Below are 19,453 nucleotides of genomic sequence, written 5' to 3'. Positions count from 1 at the left end.
TAGGAAATGAAAATTATTTCCAGTGCTTTTTTTCATAAATTGAGATTTTTAAATCTTTTATGCAGAATGAAGTTATTTATGAGCATATGTCTCCAGCATGTCCCATGCAGCAGTGAGAGTGTTAAGTCTCCTGCGTCGTGAGCAGAAGTGTCGCAGCTGTCTGGTTCAGGCAGGAGCCTATTAATAGGAGTTGGCTGTTATTGTTGCTGACTTGTTTTGTGGGATGAGGAAGATGGAGATCTTAGACCTGTAGCCCTGGCACAGGAGCAGAAGAATGTCCAAAAGGAGTAATTGCTGAGACTGTGTGACTGCTTAGCTGTAAAGAACCACAAGGCAGCCGGTCATTGAAGGCCAAATACTGCCTGCAGCAGCTTACAGCTAGGTTTAACTCTCAAGGTTAGAAACCCTGCTTAAGCTTTTTTTCCTTCTCTTCTTCCTCCTTTTTGAGACAGTATCTGGGTACTCCAGGCTGGCCTTACACTCACCAGTAACTGAGGATAACCCTGAACTTCTAATCTTCCTGCCTTTATCTCCCAAGTACTTGGATTCTGAGATTGTGTGTGTGTGTGTGTGTGTGTGTGTGTGTGTGTGTGTGTGTGTGTGTGTGTGTCTGTGTGTAGAAACATTAGGGTTGTGGATGTCACTTGGTTGGTAGACTGCATCAGTATGAAAGAACTATATCAGAAGTAGGGCACAGATGGAGACCACAAACCTTGTTGCTTGGGGAGAAAGAAGGAAAGTCTTTGGCAGGAGAAGTGAAAATCAGGCTACAGGGTAGCGTATGATCAAAAGTTCCTTTGTTTGATCAGGATATATATAAATATGTGTGTGTGTGTGTGTGTGTGTGTGTGTGTGTGTGTGTGTGTGTGTGTACGCACACACACACATACATATTCTCTTTTGGTTTTCATAATAGGGTCTAGCTGTGTAGCCTAGGTTGACCTCAATCTCTGTGTAGCTCAGACTGGTCTTGAACTCATGATGCCTCTTCCTCAGCCTGCCAAATGCTGGAATACAGGCAGGAACTATCTTGCCCAGCTCAGAACCTCCATAGCAACCACAGGAAATCACCCTAGCATCTAGATCCAAATGGTATCGTCCTAAGAGGCAATGAGAAGCACAGAATGTTTCACAATTACTAGCATTCACTGAGGGCCTCCTGCCTTCTGGCTGTAAAGCCCGGAGCCAGGAGAGTAAGAGGAAGTCAGTCTTTGCCTCCAGAGCTCCTTAAATCATAGTCTGCCTTCCATCCCTTGGCCTTTGACTGTGCTCTTTGCACTGGGGAAGGCAACACACACTGTCCATAGTTATTGTAAGGATAGAAACAACACATATTTTCTACAGTTAGCTGCAATGGAATTCTCTCCTTTTTCTTAGAGATCAATTGTCAAATAGCAAGTCATATACATATCGCAGTACAGCGAAAATCGGCAGCATTATTCTTTCTTTACCTAGTCTGAGTCCCTGCATCCCACCCAGAAAGGCCATTTAGAGATTCTGAAGCGTGGGGTTGAGAGTTAGCAACAGTGATGGGTTACGGGATGGTAGATGGTGTCCTATGAGGTGTGTGAGGAAGAGACTCATGGAAGAGACATGAAAAAGGAAAGGAACCTTTGATGTCACCTGAGCTTGTTCCTAAAGCGACACCCTTTAGCAGTAAGCTGGCCTTCAACCCTTGGCCTCAGGCTTGAAACCTCCTAAGTGTTTCTCCCAGTCTTAGCCGAATCCAGGTCTGGCTACTCTCTGTGCTTGTGTCATGAAAGGGCAAGAAGAGAAAATCATCTAGGAAGGAGCAGCTTGTGCCCACATACTTTTTTTTTTTACATAGAGAGTTGAAGGTTTATTTTTATTTTATTTTTATATTTATTTTTAGAGCATCAGTATTTTCACACCAAAATGGATAAAAGATTACCAAAAATTCCCGCATACCTGCTGCCCCCAACATGCATAGTTCCCTCATTACTGACACCCACCATAGTGGGACTTCCATATACTCAATGAACTACACTGACACATCATTATCACCCAGAATCCATTAGTGTCCTGCCCGTGTCCTGCAACAGCTCCTACTGAGCTACAAGACGCTGCCTCCCTAGGAAACTGGGTCTGCCCCAACAAGCTGGCCAGGGTGGATATCTGTCCCCCTTGCTTCTGCAAGACTTGTCAGCTCGCAAGGGGGACAGAACCTTAGCACGGCGAATGATGGCTGTGTCACGTGGGCAGGCCATGCCTGAGTCCTGTGTTTGATGAGCAGTATGGGACCCAAAGACCTGTAGGAGTTTTTTGCTGGTAAGGGGAGTGCATCTCTGGTGGCTGGCCCAGACTCCGGGGATAATAGGTAGGTCTCTAGGTCAAGGCCGGGTGAACAAAAGGCCATGGTTCTTTGTTATAGAGATGTCAAGTCTTACAAGATAGCCAACTGCCCACAGCCCATTGCAGGGTGGATCACCTTTTGAACTTCCAGTGTGCTGTTACTGCAATTGAGATTGTTTATAAAGCAGCCCTCAGACTGGTGTATCACGGCTTTGCATTCAGAGAGTCCTATCATTTTCCCAGCCCACGGGACCAAGCAGCGTCTAGGACTCTTGATTTTAATCAGGCATTCTCAGTCGAACACATACTCACTCAGGGTTGAGAAGGGGGAGTATCTGCCCAGTGTTATGAAAAGACCAACTCTTCTCTTTCAAAAACAAAGAGCGATGACTGTATTTGCTGAGACACCAGCTTCAGGTCTGGCCATGTGAATACCCCCTTTTCTGCCGTCTCTCAATGCATAACTCTTCTTTCATAAGCTGCTACATTCGCTTACTGTTTTATAACAAGCTGTGACCCTCATTATGTTTTAATAAAATGTGAAGTCTGTTTTTTATAAAATTAGGTCCATGTGAATTTTTTTTTTAATTTTTGCCTCTTTTCTAAGACATAATTTAGCCTGGTTGCTTTTTTTAAATTTTTTTAAATTATATTTTCTTTTTGAACACATGTCACCTTGCCTTCTGCCTTTCCATAACCACACTTTCTTGAGAATGGGTTTAGAAAGATTGGAGTGACCGTCGGGCCAATGAGGATTCCGTAGTTTCTCCATGCATTCCTCTGTGTGCAGTTAGACCCGACCCCTCTCACCTATCAAGCCTCTGACATGGAGCTGCCTTTGAATAGCAAAGATCACATTTTCTCACGAATTTGCCTGGATTATCTTTATTTTTCCCTGCTTTGTCACTGCAAGTAGGCCAGACAGCAAGAATACTTGATTCTCCGCTTAAAGGGTCAAGGCTCCGAACCTTAGAACACACAGTGCTGGCAGCATAGTGAACCTAACGCTGCCCAATGCTGCCCCGTTTGTGGGGCGAGCACCAAGCAACTTCTCCGTGACTTTGTGAACACCCTGTCCTGTCCAAGCTGACCCTCTGTAAGCAGTTCCACGCCTCATTTGCTGCTGCGCTCCACCATCTGCTGCAGTGTGGGAAAGTCCTCCCCGAAAGCCGCGTTAGCAAAAACTTAAATATAACACAGTTACAGGTCTAGTCATGTGTGAATGTCTGGAATTGTGTACTTTAATAGATAGATAAGTGTTAATGGGATCGATTTTCATTTCAAAGAATTGTAATGCCGTGACTGGAAATCTGCTTTGAAATCACTGGATTTTTCTCAGTGGCACGCTGATGTGCAGAAGCTGTTTGTGCTTTCTAGGTGTTTCCTTTTGTCTCTCAGCTTCTCCCTCTAGTGTTCTAAGATTCAGGGAGGATGAGGTAGGGGTTCAGGCAGGCATTGTGTGCCTGTTTTCCCAGGAGTTTCGGTGTACAGCCCCTGAAGAGTTAGCTGGGGTTTATAGATCAGAAGGTAACAATTGCTCCATTGATTTTCAAAGACCAGGATTCCTGTGAGCAGAACCCCATTAGACTGTGCCCAGAAAGGGCCCAGGCGGCTTTTCACTGGTGTCTGTGTTAACGATTACCAGCCTTGATAGTCCTAAATTTCAACAACTGGCAAAGTGAAGCAAAGGAAAAGCAAAGGTAGCAACAATAGCCTTGTGACTGTGGCTGGCCATTGTTTGCACTCCGGGGAGATCAGGCTTCAAAAGAACCGACTGCCGGAGCAATGGCTTAATACAGTGCAGCCAAATCGTTGTGTGCTGTATTTAAGTTTCAGGTTACAAAACCCATCATAAAATTAATTTTGGCCAACAACACAACATTATAGCAGCTCCCTTGAAAGGTATCTCAATTCTTGTCCAAATCTGCACTTAAAATTTTTAATTCTTATTTATTTGATGTGTATGAATGTTTTGCCTGCATATATGTCTGCGCACGGCATGTGTGCCTGGGGCCGGCAGGAGCCAGAAAAAGGTGATGGATCTCTTGGATCTCGAGTTACGGCTGGTTGTGAGCTGCCTTGTGAGTGCTGGGAATCAAACCTGGGTCCTCTAGAAGAGCAGCCCGTGCGCTCATCCACTGAGCCATCTCTCCAGCCCCAGTTCTGTTCTTTCAGTGTGTTAGGAATCTTAAACTTTGACCCAGTCCTTTAATGAATGGATGCTGTTTTATGTGGATTTCGTTCTGTGGGGTTTTGACTCTTTTTCCCTTATACCTTCCATGGAAGAGATCCATAAATATGATTTGTGCCCTCCTCCCCATCTTTTTTTTTTCTGTTTTAGACTATGAATCCTCCTCTTCCCCCACCCCCTCTCCTGGCTGCCACGGTCCTCCCATCCACACCGTCAGGCGCCTCTGCCGCTGCCGTTGCTGCTGCTGCTGCTGGAATGGGAGCCAGGCCTGTGGCGGGATCCACTGACCAGATTGCCCATTTACGGCCTCAGACTCGCCCCAGTGTGTAAGTGAGGTTGTCTTTTATTACTGTGTAAGCATTCGTGTCAAACAAAGCCCAAACAACACAGACCAAGAAACACGTGTCATATCTGAGATGAGCTGGTGGCGGACTTAGAGCTCACCAAGTGGTTTGTATTCTGGAAACTTCTACCTGGTCATGCATATAATTAGGAAGACACTTAGATAAAAGGAGCCTCACATGAGCATGGTAGATGGCTGTCCTGCTGAGACATGGTTTAGGGAGATTTCTGTTTCCCTTCTTTGTGCAGCTCCTGGGTGACCTTTTAGTCTTCATTTTCATTCCTTGCAGCAGGATCTTAAGGAGCAGGAAGGCATCACACACACATCAGGTCTCCTTGCAGAGAGCATTTAGAAGGGTGTAAATCCCCAGCAATGAGCGTCCAGAACGGTCCAATTGCCCTGTGCGGTTTGCTGAGGATGGAAGGCTTCTGCTTTCTGTGAATCTGCACCTGGAGAGTCGGTCACTTGCCTGCCTGGCTTCTCTGTGTGGACAGGCACCTTGCTCTGGGCAGCTGTTTTGCGCTCTCTACGACCTAGACTTTCTGTTCCTTTGGCTTTGTATGATACAATCAGCTTCATGGCTGAGCTCAGAAACGCAGGTGCGCCTAAGCCTCCGGGTTCAGCGCGCGGAGAAGGCGCATACTGTTTTTCCCCGTGGGATTTTCTGCCGTGTGTCCTCGTCTGGAGCTCGTTCCTAAGTCTAACAAGTGCCATTTAAAGAGCTCCGTTTCCCCACCGGGCCCCTAATCCACAGAACTAAGGTAGGACTCTTGGAAAACGTACTAATTCTGTCAGAGCACATGTGCACCATTTGGTGAGCTAATCATTGGCGCGCCAGGAGGAGCGCTCTCAATCAGGAAGGCCTCTGCCTGTGGTTAACGTGCAGACAGCAAACCGCTTTCCATAGAGACTTCCCAGCGCCACTAGCAGGTCAAGATTTTACTTCCTGTCTACTTCTGTATAAGATACTCAAAACTTACACCAAGCAAGGGTTTGGAGATCTTAGGGTTTGTCTGTCAGCCTGAGATCTTTTTTTCCCCCCTCGTTCTAGGTATGTTGCTATATACCCCTACACTCCCCGGAAAGAAGACGAGCTTGAACTGAGAAAAGGGGAGATGTTTCTGGTATTTGAGCGTTGCCAGGATGGCTGGTTCAAAGGGACATCGATGCACACCAGCAAGATAGGTGTTTTCCCTGGCAACTACGTGGCTCCAGTCACAAGGTATGACGTTGGCTCCGTGGTTTTTCTGACTTCCAGATAGAGCCTCTTTGTTCCTCCCCAGGCTTTCAGCCTTTCCAGAACCCTGCTCACATAATTACCTGTTACCTAGCCAAAGTTTGTAAAAATCCATATCCATAGCTGCTAAAATTCCTTCTAACACCAAGATTCTTAGCTCACTTTTCATGTGGATATGTGTTGAAATTATAGGTTTCTACCAATAAATGTGCTGGGGTGTAATCTCTTTGCTTTAATTTATATGTGAAAAGACTCAACGGTTCCATTTTCAGTGTTTTTCTACTAAAGAAATAAAAGGCACAGTATTTTAAATGAACAAAAGCTAAATTATTAATGCGTACCTGTCTGTGTGCTGTCTGCTCTATATACCAGACAGGTAGACTTCTAAACATTACATTATTGACTCTTGGTCTTTAATTCACTAATGTAATTGTTTTTAATCATAAATGGGGAAATTGAGGCACAGGGAGACTAAATAACTCTCCTGAGATCACATGGTAAAGAAGTGCTCAAACCCACACTGGCTAGGTCTGCCTTTATTTCCTTAACTTATTAATTACTTTTGATTTCTGGCAATTACTCTTTGTAATGCAGCAGAAAACAAAAATTCCTTAAATATGACATAAGTGGACTTTAAATTAAGATAGTTTTTCTCCTCCAGAGTTATTTGTCAATACCTGGGCATATTTTTGAATCTTGCAACTGATGATACAGGGTACTGATGGCATTTAGTGGACGGAGGTGAGGGAGACTGCTGAATCTCTATGCGGGATAGCTCCTGCTATCCCTTCCGTTGTTGAGATAAAGTGCTCTGATCAAAAGTAAGTTAGTGGGGAAATGTTTATTTTTTTGCTCACAGCTTCAGGTTCTAGTTTATCCTTGAGGAAGGGCCAGGTAGGAACTTGAAGGCAGGCCTGATTGCTGCTCCACACAGCTTTACGCCAACCAGGGAGCTAACGTCACAGCCAGAGAAGTCGGGCAGGCACCATGGTGGATGCTGCTGGCTTAGCTATCTTTTCATCCAGTTCGGCATCACATGCCCAGGAGAACAGTCTGCCCACAGTGGTCTGGGCCTCTGGTAAGAAAGGATAACTCTCCACACACACGTCCACAGGCCAGCTGGTCTAGGCATTTCCTCACCTGAGGCTTCTCCTCTCAGATGCCTGTAGGCTGTATCGAGTTGATATTCAGAGCTAACCAAGATGCCCTCAGAAAAGAATAGTGAGACCCAAGATGTCACTCAGTCTCAGAAACCCTAATGTGTAGAGTGCACATGCACACAAACACACACACACACACACGTTTGCACAACTCTCCTTTTTTTAAAAAAAAAAAAGTGGTGTGCCTTCTGGCCATTGAGGCAAGTAGCCTTGAAAGTTGGAAGAGATGACCTGTAATGAAATTAGCACTGGCCCGGATTTTGAGCACTGACTCTTAATAAGCAATTGAGGTCTAACTGTGTTAAATCATGCCTCCAACCTCCTGATTTTAAACAAATGGCTTAATGAACTGACATGTTTGTCAGCTGTTGGGCTTGATTTATAGGCTGGCCAGCAGCCTAATCAAATGAAAATCACCATTGTTGCAGATGGTGACAGAATGCTAGCTTGAATTTGCCTTGCAAATTTTGAATCAATATACATCTTCTTTTCTGTGCATGTTAAAATAATACATTCGGGATCTTACACATCCAGAAAATGGCAACCAGAACCTTCCTGGTGCAAATATTTATGTTCATATGTATTTGTATATGTGCTTCTACATAGAGAATACAATACACAATTAGTAAAGAAGAAAATTAACAAAAGGTCACACTTTTACAAGATTCAAAAACAAGTTGTTAAAAGCCTGTGCACATTTAACTCCGGAAAAAGACTTGCTGATGGCAGATGCTCTGTAACTCACCACTGTGGAAGGATAATCTTGATAATGAAGTATTAATTGTAGATTAATTATAAAGTCGCTATACCCAGAATTGCCATTTAAATGAGTTGAGACTATTTGGAAATATACATTATATAAACCTTCTCCATACTTGGTTAAACTCAGCTAATAGGTAATATTTAGAACTGACTATATTGCTGTTGCTGAGAAGATTATGAGTGGATGGGAGGGAAGCCTTTTGCCCTGGCCTGGACGCTGAAGCGTCTTCTGTGGGAAGTGGGTATCTGCAGCAGAGTGGGGGGTGTGCACCAGACAGGGCTTTTCCTGCATGGGCAAATGGTAGCTCTGTGACTGTGCACAGAGATCAGGCTGGCACAAACCCCAGCATGGATGGGCAGGGCTAGGGGCTCACGACTCCAAGCCCTACCTGAGGTGCTATTGGCAATTGATGGCTGCCAGGAGAGGGAGAACCGGTGTTTTTCAGGGATGTGGCCCCTGAGAGACTGTCCATGCTTCTGGAGATGGTCCTGCACCATGCTTATGATGGGAACACCAAGTGGATTCGGTGGATTTAAACAAACAATCCAGAACCAAAACCAACAGCAGCACATGAAGTTGGGACAGAAACACAAGTGCTCATGTATGCACTGATGTACATACATACACATCACACATACACACACACCATACACACACATGCACTGATCTACACACATACATTATACACAGAGACACAGACATTTCCCATCTACAGGAAAGAACTTGAACTTTAGACGTTGCTTCTTGAAATAATTGGATCTTGAACTTGAGATTTGAGATACATAACAGAAAAAATCCATAAGGGCCATTCCAATTATGTGTATAGGGGTGTGTGTGTGTGTGTGTGTGTAGTGTATGTGTGTATACACATCAGTGTATGTGTGTGTGCTGTATGTAGTATATGTGTTGTGTGTGTGTGTGCACCAGTGTATGTGTGTATGTATGTGTGTGTGGTGTGTTTAGTGTGCAGTGTGTGTGTATGTGTACATCAGTATATGTGTGTATTATGTGTGTATGTGTGTGTAGTGTGTGTGTATACCTCAGTGTTTTTGTGTGTGTTGTGTGTGTATGTATACAACAGTGTATGTGTGTATGTATGTGTAGTGTGTGGTGTGTGTAGTGTGTGTGGTGTGTGTATTTATGTGTGTATGTGTGCATCAGTATATGTGTGTATGTATGTGTGTCTGTGTATATAGTGTGTGTGTACCTCAGTGTATTTGTATGTGTGTTGTGTGTGTATGTGTACAGCAGTGTGCGTGTGTATGTATGTATGTGTGTCTGTGTGTAGTGTGTGGTATGTTTAGTGTGTGGTGTGTGTGTATGTATGTATGTATATCAGTGTGTACACGGACACTTGTGTTCTATGTTAGAGGCAAGTTGAGAAAGTCAAAGCAGGAACAGCTTGATGCAAATGGTGGGTCTTGGCTCAAAGGGAAGCAGGAAAATTCAGGGCTTTAAAATTCAGTGGAGCTGAGTAGCCACCAAGTGAGAAGCTGACCCTGGTCACTGTATTCTTAGGCAGAGTATGACGTGTAGTTTGGTGATTCAGAGTAATACTAGGACCATTCTCTCTCTCGGGGCTGTCATTTCCTTGAATATGCTGTTCTTAAAACCTTGTAAAAATAATTTCATTCATTTTTTGAAGTGTTCTGACGTTAGTTAGATGTTAGAGCGCTGACTCATTTTTCCTGCCTTGTTCTCTGCCTCCCACTTTGCTGATGGACCGTTTTCCATCTGCTTCTATCTTGGCAGGGCGGTGACAAATGCCTCCCAAACTAAAGTCCCTATGTCTACTGCCGGTCAGGCCAGTCGGGGGGTGACTATGGTCAGTCCTTCTACTGCAGGAGTGCCTCCCCAGAAACTCCAAGGCAACGGTGTGGCTGGGAATCCCAGCGTTGTCCCCACGGCTGTGGTGTCAGCAGCTCACATCCAGACGAGTCCTCAGGCGAAGGTCCTGCTCCACATGACGGGACAGATGACAGTCAACCAGGCTCGCAATGCCGTGAGGACAGGTAAGAGGGAAATGGGGCGGGCTGGACAGCAAGAGGAGGGGTCTTAGCTGAAGACACAGGTCACTTGATATGACAGGTGTTGAAAAAAAAAGGTAGGAATTTAAAATCATTGCTGCCATTGAGCAACAGAAACTAGCAAACCTTGTCACCAGCCCATCTTTGTCACTGTGACAGATACCCAGGGCAGAAATAACCAGAGTAGGGGATGTTTCAGTGGCTGCCAGACCCTGTCACTGAAGATCCATGCTGAAGCAGAACACAATGCAAGAGGGTTTGGTGGGGCAGGGAGGCCACCTTTGTGTTGGCAGGAAAGGGCCAGGGCAAATATACCTTTCCAAGTAAGCCTCTGTGACAGACATACTTATTCTAACCCAGCCCACCTCCGAGTGGCCCATTGATGAGGCTAGCACCTTATAAGCGAGCCATCTCTCAATACCATCAGCTTCTGACCAAGCCTTCAACACAGGAGACCCTTCAAGGGGCATCTTACGTCTAAACCATACCAGGCATTTTTTTAACTGTTTGGTTGGGCTAAGCACACCCTGCACATTAGTTCAAAATGGATAAATCTAAATTCTAAGAAGAAGTAGGCGGACTCTAAGAATGCAAATCATGTGGCCCCTGAAACAGGACTTTTGTGCTCAATATCTTGTCTCCAATCTCACGGTTCCCAGCCATGTGACTGCTGTGTGATTCTCTGCTAAGCCATGTGCTGGTTATTTCTGATGAACTTAGTCACAAGTCTATTTTCGACTCGATGGGCATCCGAGTGCCATTCTCAGTTCCATAGCATTGAAAATCTCCCAAGAGTCTTGGGTCACAATAGTGGAGTAAACTAAGTACACGTGAATTCCTTCAGAAAGGACATACAGAAAAATGGCTAGTAAATAAAAAGAGAGAGAGAGAGGGAGGGAGAATGTGTAATAAGGCAAGCACTTAAGATTAGTGTTTAGTTTGTTGCCATGGAGAGCCATCGGAAACTGGCTCGGTGTCTCATGCTGCTGAGAATGATGTTCATAACTGAAGGGCCTTGGGGATGGTGATGACGTATCTCCTAAGTCCTCAACAGTCTCAACCGCTCACCTGGAAGGAAAGTATTATCTAGGGATCCAGCTGAGACCTAAGTGTGCTAAGCTATTTCACATCCACTCTTTATGGCAATAAATGGCCGTAGCTGCCTCTCATTACAGTCGACACAGTGAAATGACTCACGTTTTGGTTAATGGTGCTTATTAGGCCATTGTCCTTTTCTGTGTTCCCTTCTGTCTCCCATCAGTTGCAGCACATAACCAGGAGCGCCCCACAGCAGCAGTGACACCCATCCAGGTCCAGAATGCCGCCTGCCTCGGTCCTGCATCCGTGGGCCTGCCCCACCATTCCCTGGCCTCTCAACCCCTGCCTCCCATGGCGGGTTCTGCTGCCCACGTTGCTGCTATCGGCATCAATCGGACCAATGCTTCCCTGGCCTGCGCTGCGGGTGCCTCTCTAGCCTCCCCAAACATGACTGCTGCCGCTTTGGAGACCGAGCCCAGTGGTCGGACAGTGACCGTCCTCCCTGGACTCCCCACGTCTCCCGACAGTGTTGCAGCAGCGTGCGGGAACAGTTCAGCTGTGAAACCAGACAAGGACAGTAAGGTGAGAGAGTCCCTCTTTCTCTGTTCTGTTAGGTCACGCAGTTTCTCGCCAATGGACGGATCCTTCGACTTTCCATGGGCAAGTTCATGTGCCAAGAATACAGCAGTGCGGAAACCCGGCTCCTACCCCAACCTTATAGATAGACCTTGTCCTTCTCAACATTTCAATACCCTCAAGTTGCCAGGCAACCTGTTGGGTACTAGGGAGACCACAGTGAGCAGGAGTTAGTCAGTCTCAGCCTGCAGCCTGCTGCCTCGAGGAGGAATTTCTCCTCTTCCGCTCACTCTCCCGTCATTCTGTTGTCCTCAGATTTTCATGTTCCGTGTTCTTGCCTGTTGACAACTCCTTATTTAAAAGTGTTTTAATCGATGAGAGGTTGGAAACTGTCCATCGAAACTATTATTTGCAGACCCGGAGAGGTGGTGCAGCAGTTCGCAGCGGAAGAGCATGGCTACGCTTACATAGGACCCAAGTTCAGTTCCCAATGCTCCCAGCAGGCAGTTGGCAGCTGCCCGTTGTGGGGATCTGATACTCTTTTCTGGCCTCTCTTGGCATTGCACTTCTGTGCACAAGTACGCACACACAACTAAAAATAAATTTAAACATTTTTAAAGTTATTTGCAAATGTATTGTAGTTATAGTACTTTTAACCGTAAGTCAGCAGGGTTCCTTGTGAGATAGGGGGAAATGTGGAAGTAATCTCTCCTTTGGGACTTGGCTTCAAATAAATACAATGGGAAACCGTTTTTGAAAGATTCCTCTGTGGTTGTGGGAGACAGGGAGTTGAAGCAAGAGAATAAAATTGATAGTGCTTCGTCCTTAGTCGTGGATCAAGTCCGGATGGTTGTTGTGCCTCAGCTTTGCCTTCTCGCTCAGAATTCCTTGCATTTCCCATAAAGCTCTGGAGCAGGGCTCTGGGCCACCTGGCTCAGTGGTAATGTACGTTGCTCTACTTAAGCGGCTCGAAGAGCCTGTAAATAGAACTTTATAAGGAAATAAACTTTATAGCCTGCTGACAAGTTAATATTTAATTAACTATTAACATGAACTTTAGAAAAGATCGGTATCTGCTCAGTGTTTGTAATTAACCATGCTAGACTTGCTCCCAAACTGACGTGTACAACTTGGGATTTTCAAAGAAGCGTTTTAATAATTCCAACTTGGGCACAGTGAATTCAGTCACTGAGGACGGAGGCGCTTAGGCCTGTTAATAGAATTCATTTACAGGTACCTGCCGTGAACCTCATAATGGCCCTTGAAGATGTCCTCTTCCTGGTCCCAGGATCCACTCTGACTGTTTCCTTACTAGCAAAAAGGACTTTGCAGATGGAAATAAATGTGCACTTTTGGATAGATCCAATGTTCAATACAGGAATGTTCTTGTAAGGGGAGAGGTGGGTCAGGGCACTTGAGATAGAGACAGGTGGAATGACATTGTAACTACAATTCACACCATGGGACGCAGGAGGCTTCCAGAAGGTAGAAGGCCAAGAAACAGAGACCCGGAAGCAGGTTCTCCCTCTCTTTGTCGACATGGGAGGTCTTCCTGCAACATCTGGATTTCAGGATCTGGTTTTTCTTTTCCCCCAAAGTTTGCAGGAATTCGTTTCAGTGGTCACTCGAGTACGACATTGTCATCCCTTTGACTGCCCATCAGTGAAAAATGGCCATTGCCCTCTCTCTTCTGGGATGTACCAGTGACTCCAAGTGCCCATCTCCAGATGATTTTCTTGCCCACTGCAGTCAATTCTTAGCTTAGCGGAAGCTCATCAAGCATACGTCTATCTCCCCATGCCCTTCCTTCATCTTAAGACCCTTAGAAATCACTGTCTTACCCAGTGCCCTGAAGTGTTTTCCAGAATTGAAACTGTACTCTCTTAGGTTCTTATGTATTCCTCTTGAAATAGATTTCAACTTTCCCTTCTTAAACCTGCTCCAGATTCACTGTAGACGCTTCTGGAGGCATTAATTCCGTAATTCCATGATTAGCATCACTTAACACAATCATGGCTGCTTAGGACTGTGGCCACACTTGGCCCGCTGTGTCATATCGCGAGAGATGTCATCAGGTGCCCCTCTGAGATCCAACTGTTGCCCTATCATGTCTGCTGTTGTTTATTGGTAGTAAACTCTTCTGGAAAGGTCTCCTCCTTAGAGTCTCATTTCCGCCTGTCAGCGCTTATAAACCTTTCCTTTAATGCCATCCAAGAATCGCCCAGATGGTCTGCAACTTGCCTTAGAGCAGCCATCAAGGCCCATTAGAAAAACCTGCTGGTCAAGAAATAGACTCTTTAGCCTGCTTGGAGCCCTAAGTTTCTAGCTGGGTGGGTCAAGGGGCCAAGCCCAGAAAGGAGGGACCTCTGCTAGGAAGGCAGGCTCTCCTTAAGTCATGATAAAGAGTTAGATGGAATAATCGTTCCTTTAGTGAGATGCTGGACTCTTCCTTCCTAGAATCCCTGCCCTCAGGGCAGTCCCTACAGTCTGCAGTGAGGTTGCTAGGGGGTTAGGCTGGGTCTTGTCACCCTTTCTGACTCTCAAAGGTACTACTTCTTCCTTCCTTCCTTCCTTCCTTCCTTCCTTCCTTCCTTCCTTCCTTCCTTCCTTCCTTCCTTCCTTCTCTTTCCATGCATGCTCTCTCTGATTCTTCAGACGGCCTTACCCTTTCTCTAAAGCGTTTCTCCTTGTCTTGTAGCTATGGGTCCAGCGTGTCTGACTTACAAGTCCACTATCTCAGAGGCCTGGCTTTCCCCCTTCTCTCATCCAGGGAGCTGCTGCAACTCCCTGATTCGATCTGCCTAGTTTTCTTTTAATCTCTCATATAGTTGTCTTCGGGCATCTGTTAAGCCAATTCTTAAATCCTTTTATTAATGAAACTAAGAACCCTAAGGGGAGAAACCAATTTCCCTGGTGTCATCTGGCGACCACAGAGACTCCCCCTGCCCCTCAAAACAAACAAACAAAAAACTTCTGGTAACTCCTCATCTTCTTTTTGAAAATTGGAGCCAAACATAGCCATCTTTCCCTTTTGAACTGACCCTGATTCCAGAGTCACCCGAATTAGTTTCTATCTCAGCAGTTAATTTTCTCTGTGTGTGGAGATGAACCTGTTCGGATCTCTTGCATTCCTCCAAGCCAAGGCTTGTGCTTCTCTTCCGGCATGCACCTTACTCTCCCCTCTCTTCCTCCTAGCTAAGAGCCGCTGTTCGCCCCAGACAGGAGGCTTGTGTTCCTTTGTTGCAAGTGTAACCTTAACATAGCCTTTTAGTTTTTCTTTTTCCTTAGGATTTCGAAAAGTTTAAATTCATTCGGAGTTCAAGCCTCCTTGCATCGCTATGGGCCACACTATGCTCTTTGTGGCTGGCCGTTTTGTATGTGGCCTTTAAGAGATTTTGAGCCCATTATGCCACACCTTGGGGGCTCACACCAGGACCTCTTAGAGGTCTCTATTTTCATCTCAGGATAATTTGCAATTGTAGAATTTCATGTTCCTCTTCCAGCCATCTCCCTTTTGAACTTCAGGCTATGCATGTGTTTTCTTTAAACTTTTAAAATTGGTTCTTTTCAACTTTATCACAAGCTTCTCTGGAGAACACTTTTTTCTAAGTTCTCCAAATTTCTGCCTCTCTTCCTGTCTGGTTTCTTCTTAAAAGTCGTTCCCCACCCCCAGTTGCAGTTGCTTTCTGTGGGTTGATCTCTAGGGGAGTCAAGGGTCAGAACGGGAGATGGAGATGGAAGTTTGGTTGAGACTTGGGCAGAACTCTGAGTGTTTGTAGTGTGGCATCTGCCCTCTGTTCATCTCTTCCTTGTCACTCTGTGTCAACACCAAACACCAGGGCAGTGCGGGAGGTGTCTTAAATGATGGCTTAGCATGCCTGCTGCCCGGGAGAGGGTATAGCTCTCTGGACCTAGGTTATCAGTGGGCTGCCACCGGTGCCCCGCCATGTGAATCACATTCATGTGTACTTCCGGGTCTACTTGCACTCCCTTAACTGGGGCCATTCCTTTGACTGGTTATTTATCTGGGAGTCCTCTGCCCCCAAAATCACAAGGAAACAAGATGTCATATTTTGTCCTGGGGCCAAAACCCTGGCCAGCTTTGATTTATTTTTTACTTTATTTGAGGATAAATTCCTGATTCTATTTGTAACTATTATTTCTTGGGTTTCAGCTGTCTTCAGCCTTCAGTGCTGAGACAATGCACAGCCATTCCCAACCTGTGTGTTGAGGCTTCTAACTTAGGTCCCCTGTCCACACAGCAAAAACTCTCACCAACTGAGCCACCCCTTAGTGCCTCGGATTCTTCAAGTCCCTGGATCCTTGTGATTGTGTCCCTGAGAGAGACCTCAGGATTCCTGACCCACACTTAGGTTTGAAGGCCTTTCCTGTAACCCTCACATAGAAGATCCTGTCCCTCTCGTCTTCTCCTCTGTTCTCTTTCCTGGCTGTTTTCTTTGTTCGGATGATTTCCATTCTTTCCAGGCCTGTTTTGCTGTCAAAAACAAACTCGTCTGCGTTCTTTGTTATGGAACTTTCTTCGGGATCTATAAATGGCCACATCTACCGTCTCTGCTCTCTCTGAGTGCTGGGATCCAGACCTGGTCTTCAGAGTGCCTGCTTGTACAGAGTTCAGCAGGGAGCTGTGGGGTGGGGTGGGGGAGAGAGTGAGAGAGAGAGAGAGAGAGAGAGAGAGAGAGAGAGAGAGAGAGAGAGAGAGAGAGACTGTTTGCTCTTAGTGGTCTGCAGAGTAGACTCTCATTTCCACCCCTTGCTAGCATTGTGATTTTAGGCAGGCTTTCAGAGCTTCAGGCAACAGGAATAATTAATTCCTACCTCATCAGGTTTCCATGAAGACTAAATATGGAAATCCCCTGATAGCATTTAACAAGACTCTTAAAATGGGTGGTGTTTAATCATCCCTAGAATTTCGGGAAGTCTTTTTCAAGAAGCTCCACCACGTCCCCCACTACACTCCAGACTCATTCCTTCCCCCGTTGGGTTCTTAGGCAGAGGCCTCGGCCTCTTAGACAGCTGTCCTTGTCGCTGTCAGACACAAACTGTCCTAGACACATCACTGTCCCAGAGCTGAGCACGTTGCCAGCTTCATGTTGGACGCTCAGACATATTTTTGCGTGAAGTCTGAAAGATTATTTGGAACCACATGGCTAAATTCTCTTTGAGTTTCCATTCTGAGGACCATGAGTCTTGCATATTAGAAAACTGGTATAAAAAATATGGTATGTATTGTTGATCTATGTGCCCAGGAAGACTTGGTAATTTCTCTATGTACCTTGAAAGGAAGGAAGAAAGGAAGGGAAGGAGGGACGGAAGGAGAGAGGGAGGGAGGGAGGGAGGGAGGGAGGGAGGGAGGGAGGGAGGGAGGAAAAGAAACAAGGAAGGAACGAAAGGGAGCAGACGTGGTTAATTTTGAGTTGTTTAAAACATTTATTATTTTGCTTCTGCAAGAGCCCAGATTTAATGTTTCCTATAATCTATTCATCTTTTATTACATATCTAGTAGTATGAATTAAATGAGTGGTCAGATCTCTGTTTCGTCTGTGCCTCCCGCCTCCACCGCCTCACCCCACCCCACACATCACTGTGTGTTAGGGATTCACCCAACACTTCTCACGTGTCAGGAAAGTGCCTTATTGAGTTCTATGAGTTTCTATGCATTGGCACGTGTGTTCAGGTGTGTGTGTGTGTGCTAGTGTGTAAAGATGAAGGCCAGACATCAGTCTCCAGTGTTGGTCCTCAAGAGACATCCATCTTGCTTTTCTTATTTTTGAGATAAGATCTCTGGATCTTATCGGCACAGACCTTGATGATTGACGAGGTTGACCCTCAGCTTCTGAGAGCCAACTGTCTTCACCTTCCCAGACCAAGTGGCCCAGGTTTCTTACAGAAGTTCTGAGGACTGCTCTCAGATTCTCCTGCCTGTGTAAGCAGTGCCTTACTGACTGAGCCATTTTCCTATGGCTCAGTTTGAACAGGCTAGCCTCCTACTGGGGATCTTCCAAGTAGCTGGGATCTTAGGAGTGCATCACCAAATCCTGCTGGAAAATATTTCGAATATCAAAGTAACTCTGGTTGTCAACTGATTGGTTTTGGATCCAGATAGTTCTTTTTTTTTTTTTTTTACACAGGATACATCAATTCTGAAATGATGCTTAAAACATCATTTCATTCTGGGAATGGCTCCTAGGAAAACCTCCCAGAAGATGAGTTATCAAGGTTCCTCAGAGAATATATGCCCCGTTTTTCATATAGGCTAACGTTATTTCTTCTAGATCATTTTACGAAAGAACAGACTATTAATTCTCCCATGATTTTCATTTGTGCTGTTGGATTTTGAAATAAACAAAGGTGCCCTTGGCTAGTAAGAGTGTCTGGACTTGCAGGGTTATTTCTCTCAAGTGGCACATTTTTCTTCTAATACAGCCCTGGAATATAAATAGCACCGCTCCTCATCTTTCCTGTATTGGCACCCCCACCCCCTACCTTCTGCACCCCTCCACGGCCCCTAATCCTCTGCCTTCTGCTCCATGGGAAGTCAGCCTTGGTTGATGATGATAATGCATCCCTTAGAAGTCATTAAAGCAAGCTGTGTTTAATGCGTTTAATCATTTTCAATGAACCAAGTCATCTTTCTCCTTAATCACTTTAGAAGCTGCTCCCCGAGAGCAAGTCCCTTATCTGATAGTCTTCTGAGTGCCCAGATCTGAGCTCTTAAAGTAGCATCTTTAGCTGTGGCTTGCTGGGGTTGTCATTTATCAATAGATTTGATGCTCTCGGCCAATCTGTGGGGTCCGGGGATTAGCACGAGAGGAATAGCTGGATGCTGCCTGCATCTGGCAACCTTAGAAGGCGAAGCTACCAGACATCTTGCTCTTTCCCGGTGCAGAGTCCCCACAAAGTAGCGTTGTCACAGAATTGGCAGTCAAGCTGCTTCACTGACCATTGTTTTATTTCCTCTGGATTTGGGAAACCCAAACCATCCTGCCCTGATGCTCCATTACTGTTCTCCATTTCTTCTTTTCATCTTACTCTCTTGCAATATTTTCTTGGGCCTCTCCACTTCAGGGGTGCCCTACCCTGTCCCAGGCAATGCATGAGATTCAGCAGTATGCACGATAATGTCACTACACCCAAGCTAAATGTGGGGGGGTCATTTACTGGAATGTGCATGGTTGATCTTCAGAAAAATGGGATGTCCAATAAGAGAATGAAACGAAACCCAACGAGATGAGATGAGACCCGATGAGAAATGCAAAAGGCTCTCCCTCCACTGACTCTGTCGTCTGTAGCCCAGGCCAAGAAGGCACGGAGATAAATGACTCTAGTGCCCACTCCCAGCCCCCCCCCACACACACACACTTTGCTTTTCCTGCTTCTAACCCATTGAAGGGCCACACACTCTGAACCGTGTTTCTAACTGGAGACTGTGTGTGATGTCTCAGGATCTTTGCCCATCATCAGATAAGTGGCTGCTCTGGGCTCCTCCTGTTTTCTGCTATTCTGTCTCTAGTGGAATTGTGTTACTGTAGATTCATCCCCCAAGGGGATTTGTATTGAGTGTGACTGACTCAGAGTACCAAGAACTCCTCAGTGTTCCACCTTCTTTTGAGCCCTCACGCCGTGTTGCTGTGAGTGGGCTTTAGTTCACTTGTGCCAAACTAGTGTAATTTTCAGGCAGTGTTGCTATTCAGAGGACTTAATTGCGTCATTGACATCTTGGTAAAACAATTTCAGAGATCTGACAGTGACAGTATTAAACCTGGTGACTGGAAAGGGTCGTGGCA

General features: G+C 45.6%; 1 protein-coding gene across 1 annotated transcript in view; it reads left to right on the top strand.

The window, feature by feature from the left end:
- The window catches only part of Sh3rf1 (SH3 domain containing ring finger 1), a 164,633-nt gene that overhangs the window by 131,921 nt on the left and 13,259 nt on the right, over positions 1–19,453 (top strand). Inside the window, exons 7-10 of the mRNA XM_075986855.1 lie at positions 4,655–4,830; positions 5,899–6,069; positions 9,760–10,019; positions 11,296–11,654. Of these exons, the coding sequence (XP_075842970.1) occupies positions 4,655–4,830; positions 5,899–6,069; positions 9,760–10,019; positions 11,296–11,654 (966 nt within the window). The remainder of the gene's footprint in view (positions 1–4,654; positions 4,831–5,898; positions 6,070–9,759; positions 10,020–11,295; positions 11,655–19,453) is intronic.

This window comes from Microtus pennsylvanicus, chromosome 9 (genome assembly GCF_037038515.1).
Source record: "Microtus pennsylvanicus isolate mMicPen1 chromosome 9, mMicPen1.hap1, whole genome shotgun sequence".
NCBI classification, from domain to species: Eukaryota; Metazoa; Chordata; class Mammalia; order Rodentia; family Cricetidae; genus Microtus; species Microtus pennsylvanicus.
This window is presented reverse-complemented; position numbering and strand designations above follow the sequence as displayed.